The sequence below is a fragment of the Camponotus vicinus genome, unplaced genomic scaffold (genome assembly GCF_025532165.1).
Source record: "Camponotus vicinus isolate PSW18456_S1 unplaced genomic scaffold, iyCamVici1.0 SCAF_5, whole genome shotgun sequence".
NCBI classification, from domain to species: domain Eukaryota; kingdom Metazoa; phylum Arthropoda; class Insecta; order Hymenoptera; family Formicidae; genus Camponotus; species Camponotus vicinus.
Window position 1 is genome coordinate 9,552,412 of NW_028141977.1, and position 19,967 is coordinate 9,572,378.

General features: G+C 33.7%; 1 protein-coding gene across 2 annotated transcripts in view; it reads left to right on the plus strand.

Annotated features, from left to right (window-relative positions):
• The window catches only part of E23 (ABC transporter G family member E23), a 125,029-nt gene that overhangs the window by 88,919 nt on the left and 16,143 nt on the right, over positions 1 to 19,967 (plus strand). For both annotated transcript variants that reach the window (XM_083098958.1, XM_083098959.1), the window contains 2 exons: positions 17,683 to 17,843; positions 19,058 to 19,227. In XM_083098958.1, the coding sequence (XP_082955084.1) occupies positions 17,683 to 17,843; positions 19,058 to 19,227 (331 nt within the window). The remainder of the gene's footprint in view (positions 1 to 17,682; positions 17,844 to 19,057; positions 19,228 to 19,967) is intronic.

A 19,967-nucleotide genomic window follows, 5' to 3' on the forward strand; every position in this document is an offset into this window, starting at 1 on the left:
CAAGAAAGTTTATATATATATATATATTCTTATGCAAGAGACGATAAGTTATATTTCCTCACATCAATAAATCATCAATAAGTACGCATAAGTACTGCAGTGTTTGTTCAATACCATGTATTTCCATTATTTCCATTGTTTCGAAATTTAGGAATAATTTTCATCTAAGGAACTATCTCTCACATTACTTATCAACCTATGTTTATTATTTCAGATCGGGTTATGTTAGCATTTGATAACTGATAATGATAACTAAATTATTACGTGGGTAAATTTCCGATTAAAGATTAAATTCTATCTCTTATTTTGCTTTATCTTAAGTAGGTTAAATATGAAAGGTGTGAATGATCTGTAATATTACTTTAGATTCAAGATTAAGATATTGAGAACATGTTTTGGAAAGAAAACCAAAATTTTTTCCAATTTTTGCAATTTTTTAAAATTCTAATCTAATAATATCTATTGATAAATATTTATACCATTAGAAAATTAAAGACATATACTTTTTCTTAAGTAAAATCTGTATATTATTACTGATAAGCAGTTATTTTAATTGTAAATATAACAAATATTGAATTTTTTAACATGAAAAGAATCAATTGCTGATAAATTTTTGATGAAATCATACTGCCAGAATCGATGAAAATAAGATGGCAGAGCAAAGTATGATTATTTTCAATGAAATATTCATTGATGTTCCGAGAAATTTTGTCATTGCTCAATCAGCAACATTTTCATTGATTCAATTTAAGAGAGTAGTATCAAGAAATATTCAGAATGCATTATATCATATGTCAGTGTTTATATTAAATCAATATCAAACTTATAATTTGAACATATTTCATTCTTCCTCACCCTCTGATCATTCGATGATCATCATTAAACGATCGCCGAACGATTCATTGTACGCATGCCATAATTCGCTTCATGGGGAATTAACAAGATGATTAACAAGAATCAGGTCAACTTCAGCCAAGTCAACTACGCGAGGATCTTTTCCTCCTTCTTCATCATCCCGACACGAGCCATTAAACTTCGAAACAGGGTAGTCATTGAACTATCGGTCGAAGATAGAATTTTCGCGTGTCTGTGTATTCGTATAATATATGTTCTTGGATAACGTGTTTTAATTTCAGACAGTCGGCGAACGCGCCGCATGCAGATAGACATATCCATGCGTAATGCAAAGTATGAACCTGTGGAAATAGCAATTACGTGTGGAACGGTCGATACGTGCTACGTGCCGCACCGACTATGAAATTGCTCTTAATCTGCAAAACGGAATGGCGTAACGGTTTGAAACGCAATATTGCTATTATCATTCCGCCAAAAGAAATGCGCCGCGCGTGTGGATCTTTTCACTTATCTCAGGTGCGAGCAGATTGAGAAATACGCCGAACGCATACCCACGTAGTAATTTTTATACTTTTACGCAAGTATATATTATATTTTATATAAACATTTGTATTGTGTAAAATTTATCTCAGCTGTTTGTAGAAAGTTTGGATAAGCATATATTATTGTATGCACTTTTAAAACCGGAAAATAGATTGAATGAGTTGATAAGCAGTTTACATTGACTATAGAAAATATTTAGATAAAATATTTTATATATAAGATTTTTTTTATTAATAGAGGTTGATGTAAAATGCATTGCATGTAACCAAAAATAGTTCGTAAAGTGAAGTTTTTTGTAACAGCTGTCAACAAATTTCACAGATTTTAATAGTTATTTAAAGAAAATAATGAAATTGTAATTAAACTTGCTATTTCTAATGAAATCCTGATAAATTGAAAAATTTTCGAAATAAATCATTGTAGAGAAAGAGAGAAGAAAGAGAGAGACAAGAAGAGAGAAAAATATATATAACTTTATTTTAATTATTGTAAGAATTAAACTCAAAGAGAAGCGATGCATTTATCATATATTATACATTTAATACGATTATTTAAAATATTTGTAAATATGAATAAAATTTACACACACACACACAAATAATAGATACGTTCAGATTTAAATACCTCATATATTACATTAAACATTGTATATTGTATATGTGCAGACTGATACCGCAAGAAAACACGAGAAAATAACAGAGAAATTTAATTTCCTCGCTGCTCGTACTGACAACCTCTTAAAGTACACACAAAGTACACGATGTATCGGCGATGTAAACTTCCTGTATCGCGGTTAGGTAAGAGAAATCGGTTGAGAATTAGGCCAGCCGGTCAATCGGAAATGATGGAGCATCCGGATAAAGTATTATTTCCAAAATGCTCCTGTCAAATGATGGACGACGTATCGACCGTATTAATGTTTTCGATACCAAAGATATTTTTCTCTGTCAGTCTTTTTCTTTTTTAGTTTTAAAATACGCAAAATATAAAAAAAATCCCGTTTTTACACATATATATTTCCAATTCAATGCGTGGCTTTAAACGTGAATTAGGGGAGCGTCCAGTAGCGCATAATGTGCGCAGCTAAAAAGATTGTATAGCCCACAGTGCCATTCACTGGTCATTCACCGGCAAAATATTTTGCGCACATATATATGTGTATATGTATATATATAGGCATTTTCTTTTCATTTCCTCTCCGTGGCCTTAAAGGAAACCGGTAGAAAGCTGCGGCGCGCGTCTCTTTGAAAAGTGCATCCCGCGAGCATCTGAGAGATTAGGAACGAACTTTCACGCGTGCGGATATTTTCTCCGCGGGTTCCCTAATGCATAATCTACCGTCTAATCGATACTCTCCTCGTTAAAAGTCTTTAACCCGGCCGCGCTATCTCAGCCAATCGCCACATTCCTCTCTCCGTAGAATGCACCTTTGATTCTAAATCATGTTAATACCAATAAAAATATCCGATTTCTAAATAAGTATAGAGAGAAATATACGCGCGGAAGAGGAAACACGCGGAGAGAAAATCTGGGACACTGCGATGTCTGACAACGAGAACTGTAGCTATTACAACGTTCATCTATCGATTCCTGATTCTTGAGATTTTTCTTTAAGATTTTTTAAAACTCGCCTGCAAGCGCTATCTCTCTTTGATGAAATTTTCACAGGTGCACTTATTTTTTTTATAAGCGAATATTAAGATCTTGGAAAAATTAAACTTGTTAAACCGTTTTTGGAAAATTTGCAAAATTTTAAATTAATGGACGAATATGATTAAGACTATTGTATGTTGGCTTCCTCATAAACATGTAATAAATTCTATTCCGGTATCTTAATACCGATACTCGTTTGACTTCTAGTATTAAATGCACGATGTTAAACAGTGTTTAACTCACATTCCTTTGAACTTTCTTCGCTAGCTTAAGCTTTTCATCTTACTTGTCCCTCTACCATTTTAAAGCGATACATGTGCGTATAAATTTTATCTCGTCGCTTGCTAAACATTTGAAAAAATAAACATTATGTATTCATTTGCATTCATGTTCCGCATTCAACGGTGTTGGAATCATATTATGAATATCAATTCTGAGAAACGATATCATGTAAAGTTAATCGATTCTTTTACACTGAATTATAACTAATTAATTATAAATTGTATTTACTTAATACTTAACGAAAATCTTATTATCTTATTATTTACAACAAGATAATGATTAGATAAAATTAAGATGACAATGCACTAAATTTCGAAACGGTTTCACGAAATAATTTTCATGTCGAAAAAGTATTCTCTATTATTTCGTCTCTTAAGATTAATTTAAGATAATGGTATTAGAAATGCAGAATGAATTGCAATTTATTTTAGTCGAGAATAATTCTAAAGACTTAACAAAATATGAAGCAATCGGTTTAATTATCTCAGCACAACATGTCACATGTCAAATGGCGACATTTCAAAGTGGCACGTGTACTGTAAAAATTGCAAAATTAATGATGCAAAATCAAAGGCGGTTTATCGTGTCAATGCTACAGTGGATTTTCAGCTGAAATAATCTGAAATAATCGCATCTGATTATAGAGAGCTTTTCCAGAATCGATTGGTTATCGATCGAATAACATCATTGTTTATATGCAGGTGTATCTATTGTGTCTTCAATATTCTATCAATATTCTATCTATTTCTAATCTTGTTTGGCTTAATATTGACTCGAAAAAATAACTCTTTTCTATAGTAGATATCTTTTCAAAACTGTTGTTATATAGTAAATATCTTCTGTATCTTTCTGTATCTTCTATAAATGCCTAATATTCTGTATTTTCTGTATCTTTTATAAATGCCTAATATTTAATGATAAAATAATGATAAAATATAATTAAGATAACGATACACTAAATTTCGAAACGGTTTCACGAAATAAATCCACTATAATCAACTATATATGTAAAAAATGAAATGTTTTAAAACTATTTCCGGCGATTTTTAATTTGTAAGATCTTTTTCAAAGTTTAACTCAAATTCTTCTCTTCTTAATTTGCCTTTCTTGGTCATGCGATTCAAACAAAATTCGCAATATTCCGCGACAATCTATGTTTGACAATACGCGACAAACCTTAAATAAGATAATTTTAATACTCTGTCGCGTTTGTCGGGGAAAAAAGAAATATTTATCTACTTTCTCTTTTGATAAGGTGTCGCCTAATTTCCGTTTGTACAACGGTTCACCAAACACCCTGCCTATATGTATGCATATACGACACGAGGTCAACGGCACGTTGGAAAACAACCGCGCGCTCGCCGCGACACGCACAAGAGCGTACGCGTGTGTGCGTACGGCTAATGCCCGACTGTCTCGTCGATCTGAATGGAACGGTATCATTTTCGAATTCTCTTTTGTCGCTGCACTGTTATATGCGGCCGTTATAAGAGGGCATGTTTGGCGAGCCCAATTCAATTTCTAGTTAATACGACGCGTACACAAGGTATGTCGCACGCCGAACTAACTTTCACTTATAAATATTAGAAATCGAAGTGGGGAAAAAATTAGAAACTGAAATATAATTGGAAGAATACATCGTCATACATCCGTTTAATAGTGAATTCATCCTCTTAAACGATTAATCGTTTTCTATTATCAAATATTTGAATACTTGATAGAAACATTGGGTATTAAAGAGTCTTTATTTCTTTTAAGTGTAAAAAAACTGTTTTGAAAGTTTATGTAATTGAACTGTCTTAAATATATTATCGTGCCAGATAACGGAGAGCGGTCGACGATCTAAAAAAGAAAGAGCAGCTTTCAGTGAAATAAACATTAAATCAGTAATATTTGTGGAGAGAGAGAGAGAGAGAGAGAGAGAGAGAGAGAGAGAGAGAGAGAGAGACTGTAACTTTATCTTCCATTTTTTATTCCACATGATTTCTTAACAGTGAATGATTGATTAGTTGCTTTCAGCGTTAGAGATACGTGTTTTCCGGAGAATCTTCATCTTTTCAAACATTATAACAGTTATCTGAATTATTGTGCTTTACTGATAACGCTTCTCGTCAATCGTATCTACAGCGTGTTATTCAAATGAAGTCGAAATATAATATGTAAAGTGCTTTAATTTTAAGTGCGCTTAATTAAGGTCAGCTCCGCGATCCCAGCCAGAAAGAAATATATAAGGAAAAGAGCCACCGAAATGATCGAGCGTCATTGCAGCGCTGTAAATTACGGTTAAGGATTAAATACCGTTACAAAGATCTTTTAATACTTCGCGTGCATACGATTTACGACAGTCGTATATAGGAGGAGGTAGCTCTTCTGCTCGTTCGACAATCCTGCTTTCAGAAGGACCGCAGGAACGGCCCCACGGAGGATTGCAAACGGGTGGACGGACTCTCGTTAGGTCGACTCTCGAAAGGGGGACTTGAACGAAGAGAGAAAGAGAATTTTTACCGTGCGGTGAAACCGTCCCTCGTCAAGGAGGCCGATCGACTTTCCGTGCGACGACCCGCTCGCGACGCCGACGCCGACGACCTGTCAAGTTGACTCGGCGACGTCTCGCGGTTTAAGCGCGATGCTTAATTGGATCTTTAGCGGAGAAGGGCTCTCGCTATTCACAAATCGCAAATATTACTATTTTTGTCGCAATATTTCAAATATGCGGCGGAGAAAGTAAAATCTCTTTATTTCTACAGATAAAATTTGACAACTTAAGACCTGACAAAAAGACAAGTCAACAATTATTCATGAAGATTTCTCTCGAGATATATTTAAAACACATTTTTATATTTAATACACATATTTAAATACATGCATTTATTTTATATATTTACGAACATTTTTGACGAATATGAATAACAATTAAATTTTAACATACGAAAATAACAGTTGCGGGGATATGCGACTAATTGACGAGCGATAACTCAAGGTTTTGCATACGCAACATACACACACGCACGCACGCACATACATATATGCATACATGACATACGCAACGCCGGGCATATCTATGCACAAGTTAGACATTGAGCGATCATATTAAGTATATATATGACTGCGTGTCACAGGTCATCGGCCCTTGGATATTCTTGGCAAGGCGCGCTTATCTCTCTCTCTTTCTCTCTCTCTCTCTCTCCGCATCATCCTCATATTCTCCTTTTTTTTTTCTTCCCGCTCTCCCTCCTCGCGACGACAACGACGACTTCTCCGGGGCTCCCCTCCTCCTTTCCCCTAGACTCCTCTTTTGTCTTTCCTCATTGCGAGGACTCCGACAATTCTTTCTTCTCTCGTCTTCGCCTCTCGCTCTCTTTCTCTCTCTTTTCCTTCCTCACGAGTACACATTCTCCGATCTTCAATTAGTTTCTGGCAGATGCACTTCTAACGGTCTTATCAACCGGAAACAATACGACCTATCGGAACTTTAGCAGACAGCTTCTTCCGGATCGATCGTGTGTATCCGTCGACGGTTCGATAAATTTGAGATAATTGTTAGATAGCGTTGGACGCGATGTTTGCGGACGATATCTATCGAACTTTTAATACTCGAAGGCAGATTACGAGAAGGAAAATTTTCATTATTCATAATACACCGGAAAAGGCTGTATCATTTATGTTTCCGTTTCATTTTCCTTTATCTGGGAGATATAGTTTTGAGATAAATGTTTTAAAAGAAAAACTCATTTTGTGCGCGAGGCATACGAATATTAGAAATGTCAAAACGAAACAGCTGCTTTATTAATATAAAATTAATATAATTAATATAAAAACGATTAACACTCTCAGATCTCAGCAAATCGATTACTTGACCGCAGTGATAAATGATACGATATTTTCCACATAATAAACAATTTTCCTTTCACTTTTCCCTCGCGAATGCCCTTTTTCGTAACACCGAGGGAGTAACCTTTCTCTTTTATACTTTCCTATATTTTACCCGGAATAGGTAACGATTTCCCGATAATACAGCCCCGCTGAAATTCACTTTTACAATTTGCATGTCGTAATCACGATCTCTAATCAGAGATGCTAATAATATCTTTAGCGTTATTAACATAATATTATCACCACGGTTACTAATTATATGTTTGCCCCCTCGTATTTTAGCATTTTGTCGAGTGTCAAAAATGAAAATTGATACTTATTAATCGGTAGTCGCAGATATTTCGTTAACTCCTAGTTTTGTATTAATATGCAAACTACCTGATCCGATCGCAAACTACTGTACCTGAAAGTGGTTTCCACTGACCTACCGGGAAAATTGATCTTTTTTTTCATATAAATATGTAGGTTTGAGAAGCGTGGGCGCATAGTAGGCAGCGCTTACGGTGTTCGATGGTGCGTCATCGTCGTTTCTCGCGAGGAATATTTAATCTGCTTACCAAACGAAACGAATCTAAACTATCGCGGCACTTTGACATTTCGATTCGTTAGGCGTAGCATGCGTAGCATTTGCACACAAATCACCCGTTACATTTTTTTTAATAATACTAAGTCAATAAATAATCGAATCTAATACATAGATCAGATAAAACAGATATTCAAATGTTTAATCAAAATCTCAGTTCTCTATTCGTATTTGCTCTCCTGTCTTGTATCTGAAATTACAATATTTTGAAGCATAAAATTAACAGATGAAAAATTATCTAATTTTAATATTAAACGATATATTATATTCACTTGCTGATTAATAAAATCAAGGAGTATGGCATGTGAGATATTTTTATATTTAAGTCTCTTTATACATAATAGAAATTTATCTCTCAATTATATGCCCCAGAGGGTTCGCTAATATATTAATATATGAAATTTGCAGATTAGAATAAATACATTAATCATATGCATGTCACAAACGTTTCATAAATGTGTGTATTTTATCTCATATATTATCTAAATAATTTGCATAATATCTGTAAAAAAAATAGAGAATAAATGCGAGGGGAGGGCACTGTGCTATCTCTTTATACGCGAGGGTAGATTCCTCGGTGAAACGGGCTACATTTGTCGCACGTGCAAAGTCTCTCGTGTGCACCGGGAGGTCAGCGGGATATAGAGGAGGATCCTCGCATGAACGGGAAGACACAAGGGTCGAGCACGTGTGTGGATCGCGGTTACGAGATTATTCCTTACGTGGGGCACCGCCGTCTCTGCGTACGGTAGAGAAGCGGTAAAAACGTTCGATCGGTCGTGCGTCGTGGAACAGTGACCTCCTGGACCAGAGGTATAGTTGTTGCGTTTACTCTCCTTCATGCTCGCCACGAACGCGAGATATACTCACCTACAGACGCGGGCGTTGCGCCTCGCTGCGCGTTGCACCGTTGTCCACTGTTGCGCGTCATTGCGGCAACGCATTCGACCGATCGTTATTCGGAAAATTCGCACGACTGCAAGAACCCGCGATTTTTTGTCGCGAATCGCGTTGTCCAACTTTCCTGCCGGAACAGAGATATGTATCTACATAAATAAACAATAAAGCTCCAAGATATCAAGATATCAAATATGTAGAGATAAGGCCAAGATGACGGATAAATTAATAGATTTCTTATTAATTAATATTAATTAAATTTATTTTCTGTGCCACTTCGAGCCATCCTCAATGGCAAATACAAAATTATAAATTTGTAAAAAATTTTTTTATACGTAAGAAATAAAATAGAAAATAAGAATAGAGCAAAGAAATATGATATAAATTAAAAAGAAGAGAAAACAAGAATACAGAAAGTCAATATAAAAAATCATTTTTCATGCAATCATATCTATAAGAACTAACTTGTTCTATTTTTATAAATTTGTAATTTTGTATAGTTTACCGAGGATGGCTCGAAATGGGACCGAAATATTCAGACATATTAATTAATGCGAGATCCATTTATTTGTTGCATCTATCATTTTGCGCTTGGCTTTTGTTAGTTTTTTTTTTACATATATGATATTTGTATTTACATACGCACGCATAAATTTTCATCAACGTCCGAATATTCCTATAAATATTCAACATTCAAATCTTAAATCTTGATTCTCAACATTTTGGACAGTCATGCATTTACAATTTCGACTTCAAAATAAAACATTCATCACAAGCAATAAATTTCTTGATGCATATAATATTTGTCACAAAATGAACGAGTCGGGTAATTTGTTTTCTAATAGAAACTTATATATAATTATGTGAGAATCAATAGATCGATTAGTTATTTTTAGATAATAATATGACTATATAATCACCTTCCTTTTCTTCTCTTCACAAATATTTAATTGTATAATATAACAAAGATATATTTACAGACAATGGATCGTAAAGCACATTTTTCAAGATTAATTGTTTTGATTACATAGAATTTTTTTCGCCGCGTAAGCAGAGTTAGCTTGGATTGTCTTTAGATATGTCGCTTGTGCGGAGAATCTCTCACGAACGACATGCAACGCTGCAGAAAACTCGTTTTATTTCATACGACTAAACGAAACGAGGTTATCTCGGTACTCACAGAGTGCGAACGGTATGTCGCGCATATGCATGTAACTCGTTCGATTCGCACGCATTTGGTTAAATTTGGTTTACGCGTCGAATGTATAAAGGGATAAAAGTTGCTCGCATCGCAATCAATTCGCTATTTCGTTCGAATAAAATTCAATTGCATACAATATCAACTATAAACCATAAAACTGAATTGAAAATACTACGATGTTATAATAAAAAGAAAGCCTCAAAACGTGTCGACTGATTTTTATTATATATCCACCCTTCTCGCTAGAAAGCGCGATTGCGCGAAATGCGATTTAAGCGAATAATTAAATATTCAATAATAACCGCGTCTCTCTTTGAATTCTATCATTACGATAGCGATAATAAAATCGCTTATGCTAAAATAAAACCGCAATATTTCTCCGTTGGCATGACTTTTAACTCGAATATAAGAGCAAACATGATTCATGTCAATTCTCGAGCATAACAACGGATTTTTCATTAGGCACAATAGCAGTCGCGTGTTCGAGTTAGTATATTTATAGACTATTACCTGATCATCTAGCTAACATTTGACAGCACTCACAATTTTTTTTTATGAGCCTTTATTATCTCGTCATAAGAGGATCAATCAGTTCCGAAAATAGTTTATTAGTAGAAATTGTTATATCTATAATGATAGAAAAATTAAAATTAATTAATTTTTTAAATTTTATTAGTAAATTATATGCATTATTCTATGGCAGACACTTTTTTAGAATTTTCCGCGTCCAATGCATATTTTAACATATATAAATAAATAAAATATACATTAAAATAATATATGTATATTTTATTTACTACATTCAAGATATAGATATCACAAAAAGTAGTGTAAATAGCTTCGATCGTAAACTATTACATATATAACTGCACGAAGTAAAACTTGAACAAAAATTTTTATACATATGCTGTCTTTGCAAAGAATAGCTGAATGTAAAAATGATAAAATGGTGGACCATGTGTGGATTTGCATATAATCGTACGTTATCTGATTGCTATGCTGATCTGAGTGCTGCTGAAGAATGACCATTAAACGCTTTTCACTACGACGCTTATTGCCAATCTTACGACGGACAGTAAAGTGATAAAACCTCGTGAGAAAAGAGCTGGACACACCGTCGTCCCACTTTCCGGCCGAGATAGCTGCATAGATAGCTCGCCGTACGATCTTTAGATGGTTTTCACATGAAAGAAGGAGGCTCCTAGCTCGAACTTGCGTCATTCTCTCCACCACTATTGTTCGCGTATACAAGTATATTTTTTCTTGGTTTTAAAAATATTATCAATTCTATTCAATTGGACTGTGATACGTCCTCTCGAGATGTGGCCGCAATACTCATTCCTATCGAAATATATAATAGAGAATCACGCCCTTTGTATCTTTGTATTAACGGTGTAATGATCAATGTTTATCTCTAAGAGACGTTTAGTTACATCTTTAAATGTATCTTATCGAATTCTTTGTTAGTTCATCGAACTTTATGAACAAAGTACATTGAGGTCCATTGAAGTACATCGACATCGTTGTTGAAATTACAATTGAAACATTGAAATATGATTTTTTTCTTAATAAAAAAGTAATATAAGCCAATACAGGTCCATGTTACGTATATAGTAGTGTAATAATACATTTTATTAATTTAATTATTTAATAATTTTGTTATTTTATTAATTTAATTAATTTTATTGACTGAGGAGAATTTGAACAAAGATCAAAGTTCCATTAGGGAGAGTAGTTAAATAATGAACGAATAGAAGAATATGCACCTTAAATACATTGTTAGTATAAGTACGTTAGTACAATTTGCTTGTCTTTTTCATGAATCGTATATAATTTTATATCCTCATATTCTAATATCCTCATAATTTAATATTCTCGTATTTTTTATATGAGAAATTGTTTACTATTTAGTATAGATATTAAATCTATTTTATCTCTTTAGTCTATTTCTTATCCCCATTTGATTCCTTATCTGTCATTTATCCCTTTTATTCTTACACAATAACGTTCGATATTTAATAGTGAGCGGACAATCATCTAGACGTCTTCGAATTTATACTCACGCAGTGATATGATTAAAGTGAAGGAAACCTAATGACTCAATCTATTGATTTGAAATCCATTTTACGGTAAGTAAAACGGTTTCTCGATTGATTACGTACTGATTGATTATGACTGGCGACTAGCGAGATTATTTTGAAAAAAAATTTGCATTATTCTAAAAGAAAAAAATATATATATAATGGCAAATGACTTGCCAGATTTTTCTTTTGAAATAATGCAAATTTATTTTTAAAATAATCTCATTAATCTCCAGTCGCTTATATATAGGATGTTTGATAAACATTGAGCCAATTTTCGTGAGCAGGTAGAGCATAGTAAATTGAACAGAAGAGTCCTTTACCATTTTGCAATTTTTATAATAATTATAGCAATATTAATTAAAAAAGTTTGGACATGCGACGAGAGTCGAGATATGCACAAAGAGCAAGCGGACAGACGTCACGTGGCGCGTGACGTTGAATCGATTTATCTCGATAATTGTTTCGCCATCTTAATAAAATTATCTCAATTAAATTATTTAATTAAAATAATTTAAGAATAAATTAAGAATAAAAATAATAAATTATAAAAATATTTCAATAAAATTATTTCATTAAGAAAATGTAGCGGAGCTCATTTCCTCATTGCCGTCAAATTGCAAAATGGTAAAGGACTTTTCTATTCAGTTTACTGTGTTCTAGCTGCTCACGAAAATTAGTTAAATGTTTATTAAACACCCTGTATATATTAAATATGAGCGATTTGCAAAAGAATGACTAAATATTTTATAACATATAGAAAATCGTGACGAAGAGTCGTTAATTATGGGAATTTTTTAAAAATTTCGAAATGTTTATCAAAGTACAAAATTAATTTTAATATTTTATAAGAAACTCTTATGCATGTGTTAATGCTATATGTATTAGTTTAAATGTTGATTTTAAGCCTTTTTATTTTTTAGATGAAAATTTAAATTTATTTGAATTAGGTATAGATGCTTATGTTAGTTTGAAAATTTTCACCAAGTTCTAGTATAATACGCAAAGTTTCTGATGAAGATACAAACTGAGATTTTTACGAAATCTTTTGAAATATTTAATTTATCATTGTACGATTTATAGAAAATACGCCCCACATTTGCTTAAGTCAATACAATTATAACGAATAGATTTTATTGATAATTAAAATTTACTACATATTACTATTAATAATTACACTAATTTTTTATCAATTAAAGTGAGAATATGTATAAACATAATGACAATTACTTTTTTATGGAATAAAATTGATTAAAAATACTTATCAATAAAGTTTACAACTCTTTTTCTTAAAAATTTATTTATAGAGAAAAATTTTGTAATTTTTTAAAATCGCAATTTTGTCAAATCGCATTCAGAGCAGTTTTATATTTTCGATTGATTATGTATTTGCATTCATCGATTTCCGTTTCAATAACATTTATTGATAAACTCGTTATATTTGAGCAATGAATGGAGCATTTTTCCTGCTGGAATATATTATACCATTTTACTCTATATTTTAACGATTTTATTAGTTAGCATTCAACGCAAATTTAAATCATGCATAAGACTGTGGAGATTCAATTATTAATTATGCGTGTATCTTCACATCAGTTCAACGAACTCTGGCAGGATTAATTTAGTAAATTCAACTTCTTTCAATCAGATTTAACCTGGAAAACCTCAACTTGAAATTGAAATAAAGAATCAAAGTGACAAATTAAATATTGTGCGATAAGGCACACTAACAAAAAAAACATTCTAATTGCTCCTGACTAATATTTAAAGAGTTTGAAATAAAATTGATAAAATATCACTCAAATAAAAAAGAAATAAAAATAAAATCAAAAATAAGAAATATAAAAAAAGCATCGGAAAGAAAAATATCGAAAGTAAAAAACTTTAGTGCTATTATAAAAAAATTTCCAATAATTATTTAGATATTTTAAAAGAGCAAACATTTTCTAAAAAAAAATTGTATCTTTTTTAATAGCTAAAATAAATTTCTGTTGGAATAGTCTGATAAATAACACTCGAGAACATTAAAGCCGAATTAGATGTGTTTCTGTATACAACTATAAGCACAGCTTTATGCAACTACATGAGAAATTTGTGAGTCCAAGAGGGACGATGGGATCGCGAACGCGTATTTTCGTAATAAACACGGCGTGTGACACGTTTTGGGCGCACGCGAAAGCGGAAAAAGCGCGCGATAGCGCGAAAAAAGCCGGCACGTCGGGTCGACGAACTTGCGTAGGATTAATTTGGCATGCGTTCGTAACTTCCTTCAGCGAGACTTAACCCCGCGCGATCCCCGCGACTTGACACTCGAGCGAGATATAAGAGTGTCTGGAAATGAGAGCGCGCGGCGGTTAAAAAGAAGCGGCTCGTCGGCCGCTCGACGAAATCCAGAATTAAATCTCTCTCGCGGAGAGCCGAGGTGGCGAAATTAATTCGCGCAATCATTCGCGCGTGATTGAACGGTCACGCTTTGCGTGAACCCTCTCGATCCAGATACGCGCGATCGCCATAATGGCGAATTGCATGCGCATTCACGCTGCGAGATTACATCCCCGAGGGGGATGACTTGAAACAGAGACCATCGATTTCACTCTCGTGCGAGCCCGGGGGATAATTGCATCTTTTTCCCTCTCGCGAAAATGTCTGTGACACTGAATAAGCTGCGCGTTATTACGTCAGGGTCGACGGGGTGCCTCCGACAGAGACTAGCGAGGGCGATAAATATCACTCAAACGAACGAAAAATCTTCGTTTCTCTTGCCTTCATTTTACCTTAACCCCGTCGAGAGCTCCATCCTTCTCCATGTTTCTTTTTATTCTCTTTTTCGCTTCTCCCGCGCTTTCATCACTTTTCTTCATGCCTGTCTTTCTATAGTGAATGTTAAACGCTGTCATACTGCTGCAGGCTGAAAAATGAGGAGCGACGATGCACTCGTTTAGATGCTATTATTATTATCGTAAAATCTTCCCATGTGAATAATATTATAAAAAATGCATAAATTATTGTACACGGTTTACATATTAGAGAGCATCATGAAAAGATAAAAATATCGATCTTCTGTTAAAAAGAAAGAAGCTCCAAATTGTAGCATCTCAAATTAAATGAATTTTAATATTGTATATAAATTATAAAGATGCTCGCATATTATTTTTTTTAATTACAGTTGCAAATTTATTATAAAAAAGTTAAAAAGACAGGGATAATTATAAAAATAAAGATTCTTCGAGAGAAGAGAAAAATTATTAATTATTAGACAGGGATAATTATAAAAATAAAGATTCTTCGAGAGAAGAGAAAAATTATTCAACAATATTAATACTATCATAACAAAACTCTCTTCAACTTATATCTTGTATGTGATAAATGAAATCTTCATAATGGCTCTCGCACATATGGAAACCTTTTTAATCAAAAAACAACTTGTTGAGAAAATATCACTCTTTCCCGAGATCTTCATTACATTACAAATTTTCATTTTTGCAATCTACATATTACGATATCATTTTTATGACCGAGTATTTAGCTTCGGGGGTCTTTCGTCTCGAAACGAACCGCAAACGTCTCGTTTTCTCTATCTCTCGTTCTTTTTCTTCTCGTTCCCCTTTCTGGTGCTCTTTCCTCCCCCTGGATACCGTCATGCAACGAACGGCAGGTTCAACGAACCCGAGGTGACGTGACACCACCATGTCGGGAATTTATTATCTGAATCCGTTGTCCAACGACCCTCGTCTTTTTTTTTCGCGCGCGCCGCGATTTGAGCGCGTTCTTGGCTTAGTTTCTTCCCGATTTCGCCGACGCGCCGTCATCATGTGGTCACGGATGACGTCCCGCTACGCTGTCGATTTTTTTGCGATGGACGCTTGTCACGCGTGACTCTTGTATCGCCACGACCGAATGAGTGCATGCTTTACGCAAGTGTTTTATCGTTACGAGTTCGTTACCATTATCTCTGTAATGATAAAAAAAACCCTGAGCACTATATAAAACATTTTAGTCATGAAGAACAGATGGAGAGATGACGCAATTTCGTAAAAGCGCGATATTTTACATGTCCGTATTTTATAAAAAACAATGAAGTATCATTATCCTATTTGCCACCTTACGTTATAACTTATATTGTGCACTGTTTGTTCTATATTTTTTGTTAAAACGGCTATATTTTTAATTAAAATGTGATAAATAGTCTATTTCGCAGGAGATTTTACTGCATACGTTATTAAATTATTTTTGTAAATATTATGATTGATATATAATATGATCAACGATTATTATTTCATATTCTAAAAATTTATCGATACTTATATTGACTTATATAAATATTATCGACCTATAAATAAGTACTTAATGAGATTATAGATATCTTCATAGATATCTCATTTAGATTCTTCTTATCTTTAACAAGATTGGAATCCGCATTGTAATCATAATCGGAAAGAATTAATATTGTGTAAAATCACTAAAATAATCTTTTCTGTTTTAAGATTAAACTTTTAATAATAAAGATTTTCTTCCAAATTGATTAGATAAATGGAACAAATTTGTTTATAAAGCTTTATTATTCTTTCTAAATGTTTTGATCGCGAAAACAATTTTCTCGGTTTTTTTAACCGTTTCGACGGAATTATATCTTTTTTCGGAAATTAGATCTGTTTTATAAAGTTTCTATTTGCAACTTTATTGCAAATTCCAAATGTCAGTCATAATAAATACAATCAAAAGTTATAATTTTCCAATGTGTCTAAGAAAAGACCTAAGAAATCTTAGAAAAGTAATATATGTCATCATATTATCGATGATATAAATCAAGGATCATCAAATATGGACATGTATAATTAATGTCATGCTAAGAAGATAACGCGAGCGGAATTTTGAATCGTGATTCTTGGGGAATAAAAGACAGGTGAGACAAAAGAGAAAGATTCAGCGACGTCGTACGAGTCTCTTCGACACTGCAAAATGCCATTTCTCGCCAGGCTTAATTGGCGTCGCGGAATAACTCCCATGAGACGTCATTGTTATTATGAAGCTTGCTGTTCGCGAGCTCGTGCTCTCGTGTGGCTCGAGTGAACGCCTGCCTAGGAGCCACGTCACTTTGCTTTAACGACTCCACACGGATCCCACGACCGATTGTGAGTAAACTATACAGACGACCGAAATTCGTCTACCCAAATGCGCTAAAGTGAACTTTTATGGGATATTCGTGAATGCTTCGCGGAACGTTAAATTAGGGTTAATCTCGTTAGCGCCGTATCTCCGATAAAAACGTCGCGACGTTCAACACACTTTTTTTTTTTTTACGAACGTCGTATGGTAGAGCTATATAGATCTGGAGAATATAATTAACACATTTAGCGCCGACGATAACTCCGTAGTTTCGCTTGCAGAGTCTGTGCTAATGGTTTGCTGCAACCACGCGAAAAGCAAGAGAAGAAAACAGCCAATAGCGAATACGTATAAATTTCGAAATTTTATTACAGTCGAATAAAAAATTACATGAAAAGAGGACATTCGAAGAAACCTAATTCCGGTTCGAATCTTTGTTTTATATTACATTAAAGCTACGATTATTTAAAACAGAATTTTTTTATTATTTATATAGGTGTATAAATTATTTTATTTTTTATGCGTATTTTATATTGGAAAATATAAGGTAGAAAGATTAACACGGAGAAACTCTCTCTTCTGAACACGCGACATTTTAATGTTTGCAGAGTGGAAAGCTCAGCGCTGCAATTGGTGTGCCCGCTGGATTCTCGTCCGGTGCAGCTAATCTTCCGAGGATTACAGGTGGTCAAGGAGAAACGAGCGCTCCTTCGAGATGTTTCGGGAGTCGTCAAGCCAGGAGAATTATTGGCCGTCATGGGCCCTTCAGGTACGAAACCATCTCTTGTACCAGCTGATTTTGCACATTAAATCTCGTGACACGCATAACATCTCAACCGTGTTACTAACTATATTTAATAATCATATAATTTTTTCTCACTTTGTTGGATTATATTTTTAAATATCTATTTAATTATCTATTTAAATATTTAATTATCTATTTAATTATCTATTTAAATATTTAATTATCTATTTAATTATCTATTTAAATATTTAGAATATTATAAATGTATGTTTAAATACATTTTTTAAATATGAATATTTTATTGGGCAAACAAATGGGATGAACAAATACGTAATAAATTGTACGTTATATTTGTTTGGGTGTAAAAGTCGATGCGTTAAAATTAATTAACAACAGCATGAGTGTTGTATAAATTTAACGCATATATCCAAAGCTAAATTTTCGTGTATAAATTTGCATACATGTATTTCGTGTCTATTAGAATGTTAATTGTGCAATGGATGCAATATGTAGTTTCGAATTTATAATTTATACTAATATATTCCTGCAGCGATTCTACTTTTTTATCTCGCCTTATCTTTACAAGGGTATATAATATAATTACGAATATTTTTCTGTACTTCACGTTGTTTCTCGCGAATTTTAATCGCGCGATGTTGCGTGGACGTCGCGTGGAATTAAATCTGCGTTTCTATCTTTAACCGCTTTTATGCGCACAGCAGTGAAATATGTACCAGCCGGCAATTTCATCCGACTGGAATATTTATCGTTACACGGTGAGAAAGTCTGTTCGCGATCGTTTTCAACGCATCGTGCGTATGCGTCATACGTGCATTTAAAAGAAATTTCTCAATCTTAATGATATATTTCGTTAATTAAATTTCAGCATTATTTTTCTAACGCGAAGGATAAAACTGTGAGACTATGTTAGTACTTGAAAATTGAAGATTTCGAGCGTGAAAATTCAAAGAACGTAGAGCTGCTAGAAATTTAAAAATATTACTTGACACAAAAACTAGGCAAAAAATCACTCTTTCACTAGGATATAAAATATGTATATCATAACTCACATCCATATTAATAAAGAATATTTTGTCTAAGTTATACGACTACATAATAATTTCTTGTAACTCATGTACAAACAATGTTTAACATGACGCGTGAAAGATATATTCGCTGAAACATAACGATACTTATACGAAGGCGCTAAATTTTTGTCTGGCATATTTGTTACGCAGGCTGTGGTAAAACAACACTGCTGAACTGTTTGTCCGGCCGTGTTGGCTTGGACGGCGGTGAGATTTGGTTGAATCGCGAGAGGCTCACCAAACGATGGCGCAGAAGAATCTGTTACGTGCAACAGCAGGACGTTTTTTTTCCCGATCTCACCTTACGACAGACACTCGAGGTAACGATGAGAAAAATTGATATTATGATAGTAAGCAAACTGAACACATTCGATACACGATTATTTCAAACCTTCAAATTTTGATTTCGCTTCTTTATGGATTTAATCTTAATAGATATAAATAATTTGATATAGAATTTAATATATAGATAATATAATAATAATATAATATAATATAGATAATATGATATATAGATAATAGATTTAATGTATAATTTAATATAATATATAGATTTAATGTAATCTACTGTAAATTCAAAGATCTTGAAGTTGAATTTTTAATTTGTGCCAGATAATTTATTTGTATACATCCAAAAATTTAGAACAGATGTACGATATAAAAACTAATGCAAGTATGCGCAAAACTGCATCATTTGAGACGCGACAATCGCTGTGGATGCATTTCCTATACCTGTATCTCGAAATAAGAGATAAAACGCACAACGATCATAGATTTCCTCATTTTCCTCGAAAATACAGGCACCAGGCGTGTGCCAAGATAGCCGCGCGCCTTTCACTCGATATTCATCACGACCCACGCGTGCACGGTAGGCGGGAATTAGGAGGACACCCTGCGCGCAAAGATCGCGGAGAATGCAAATGCGGGCTAGAAGCCAACGCGCTCCGTCGCCGTTGCACTTGGGGGATTTAAGAGGCCTCGTGGAAAATGGACGCGGACAAATATGTGCTTTGTCGTTTAGTCACTAATTGAATAAATGTGTCGGTAGATGCGCGCGTGC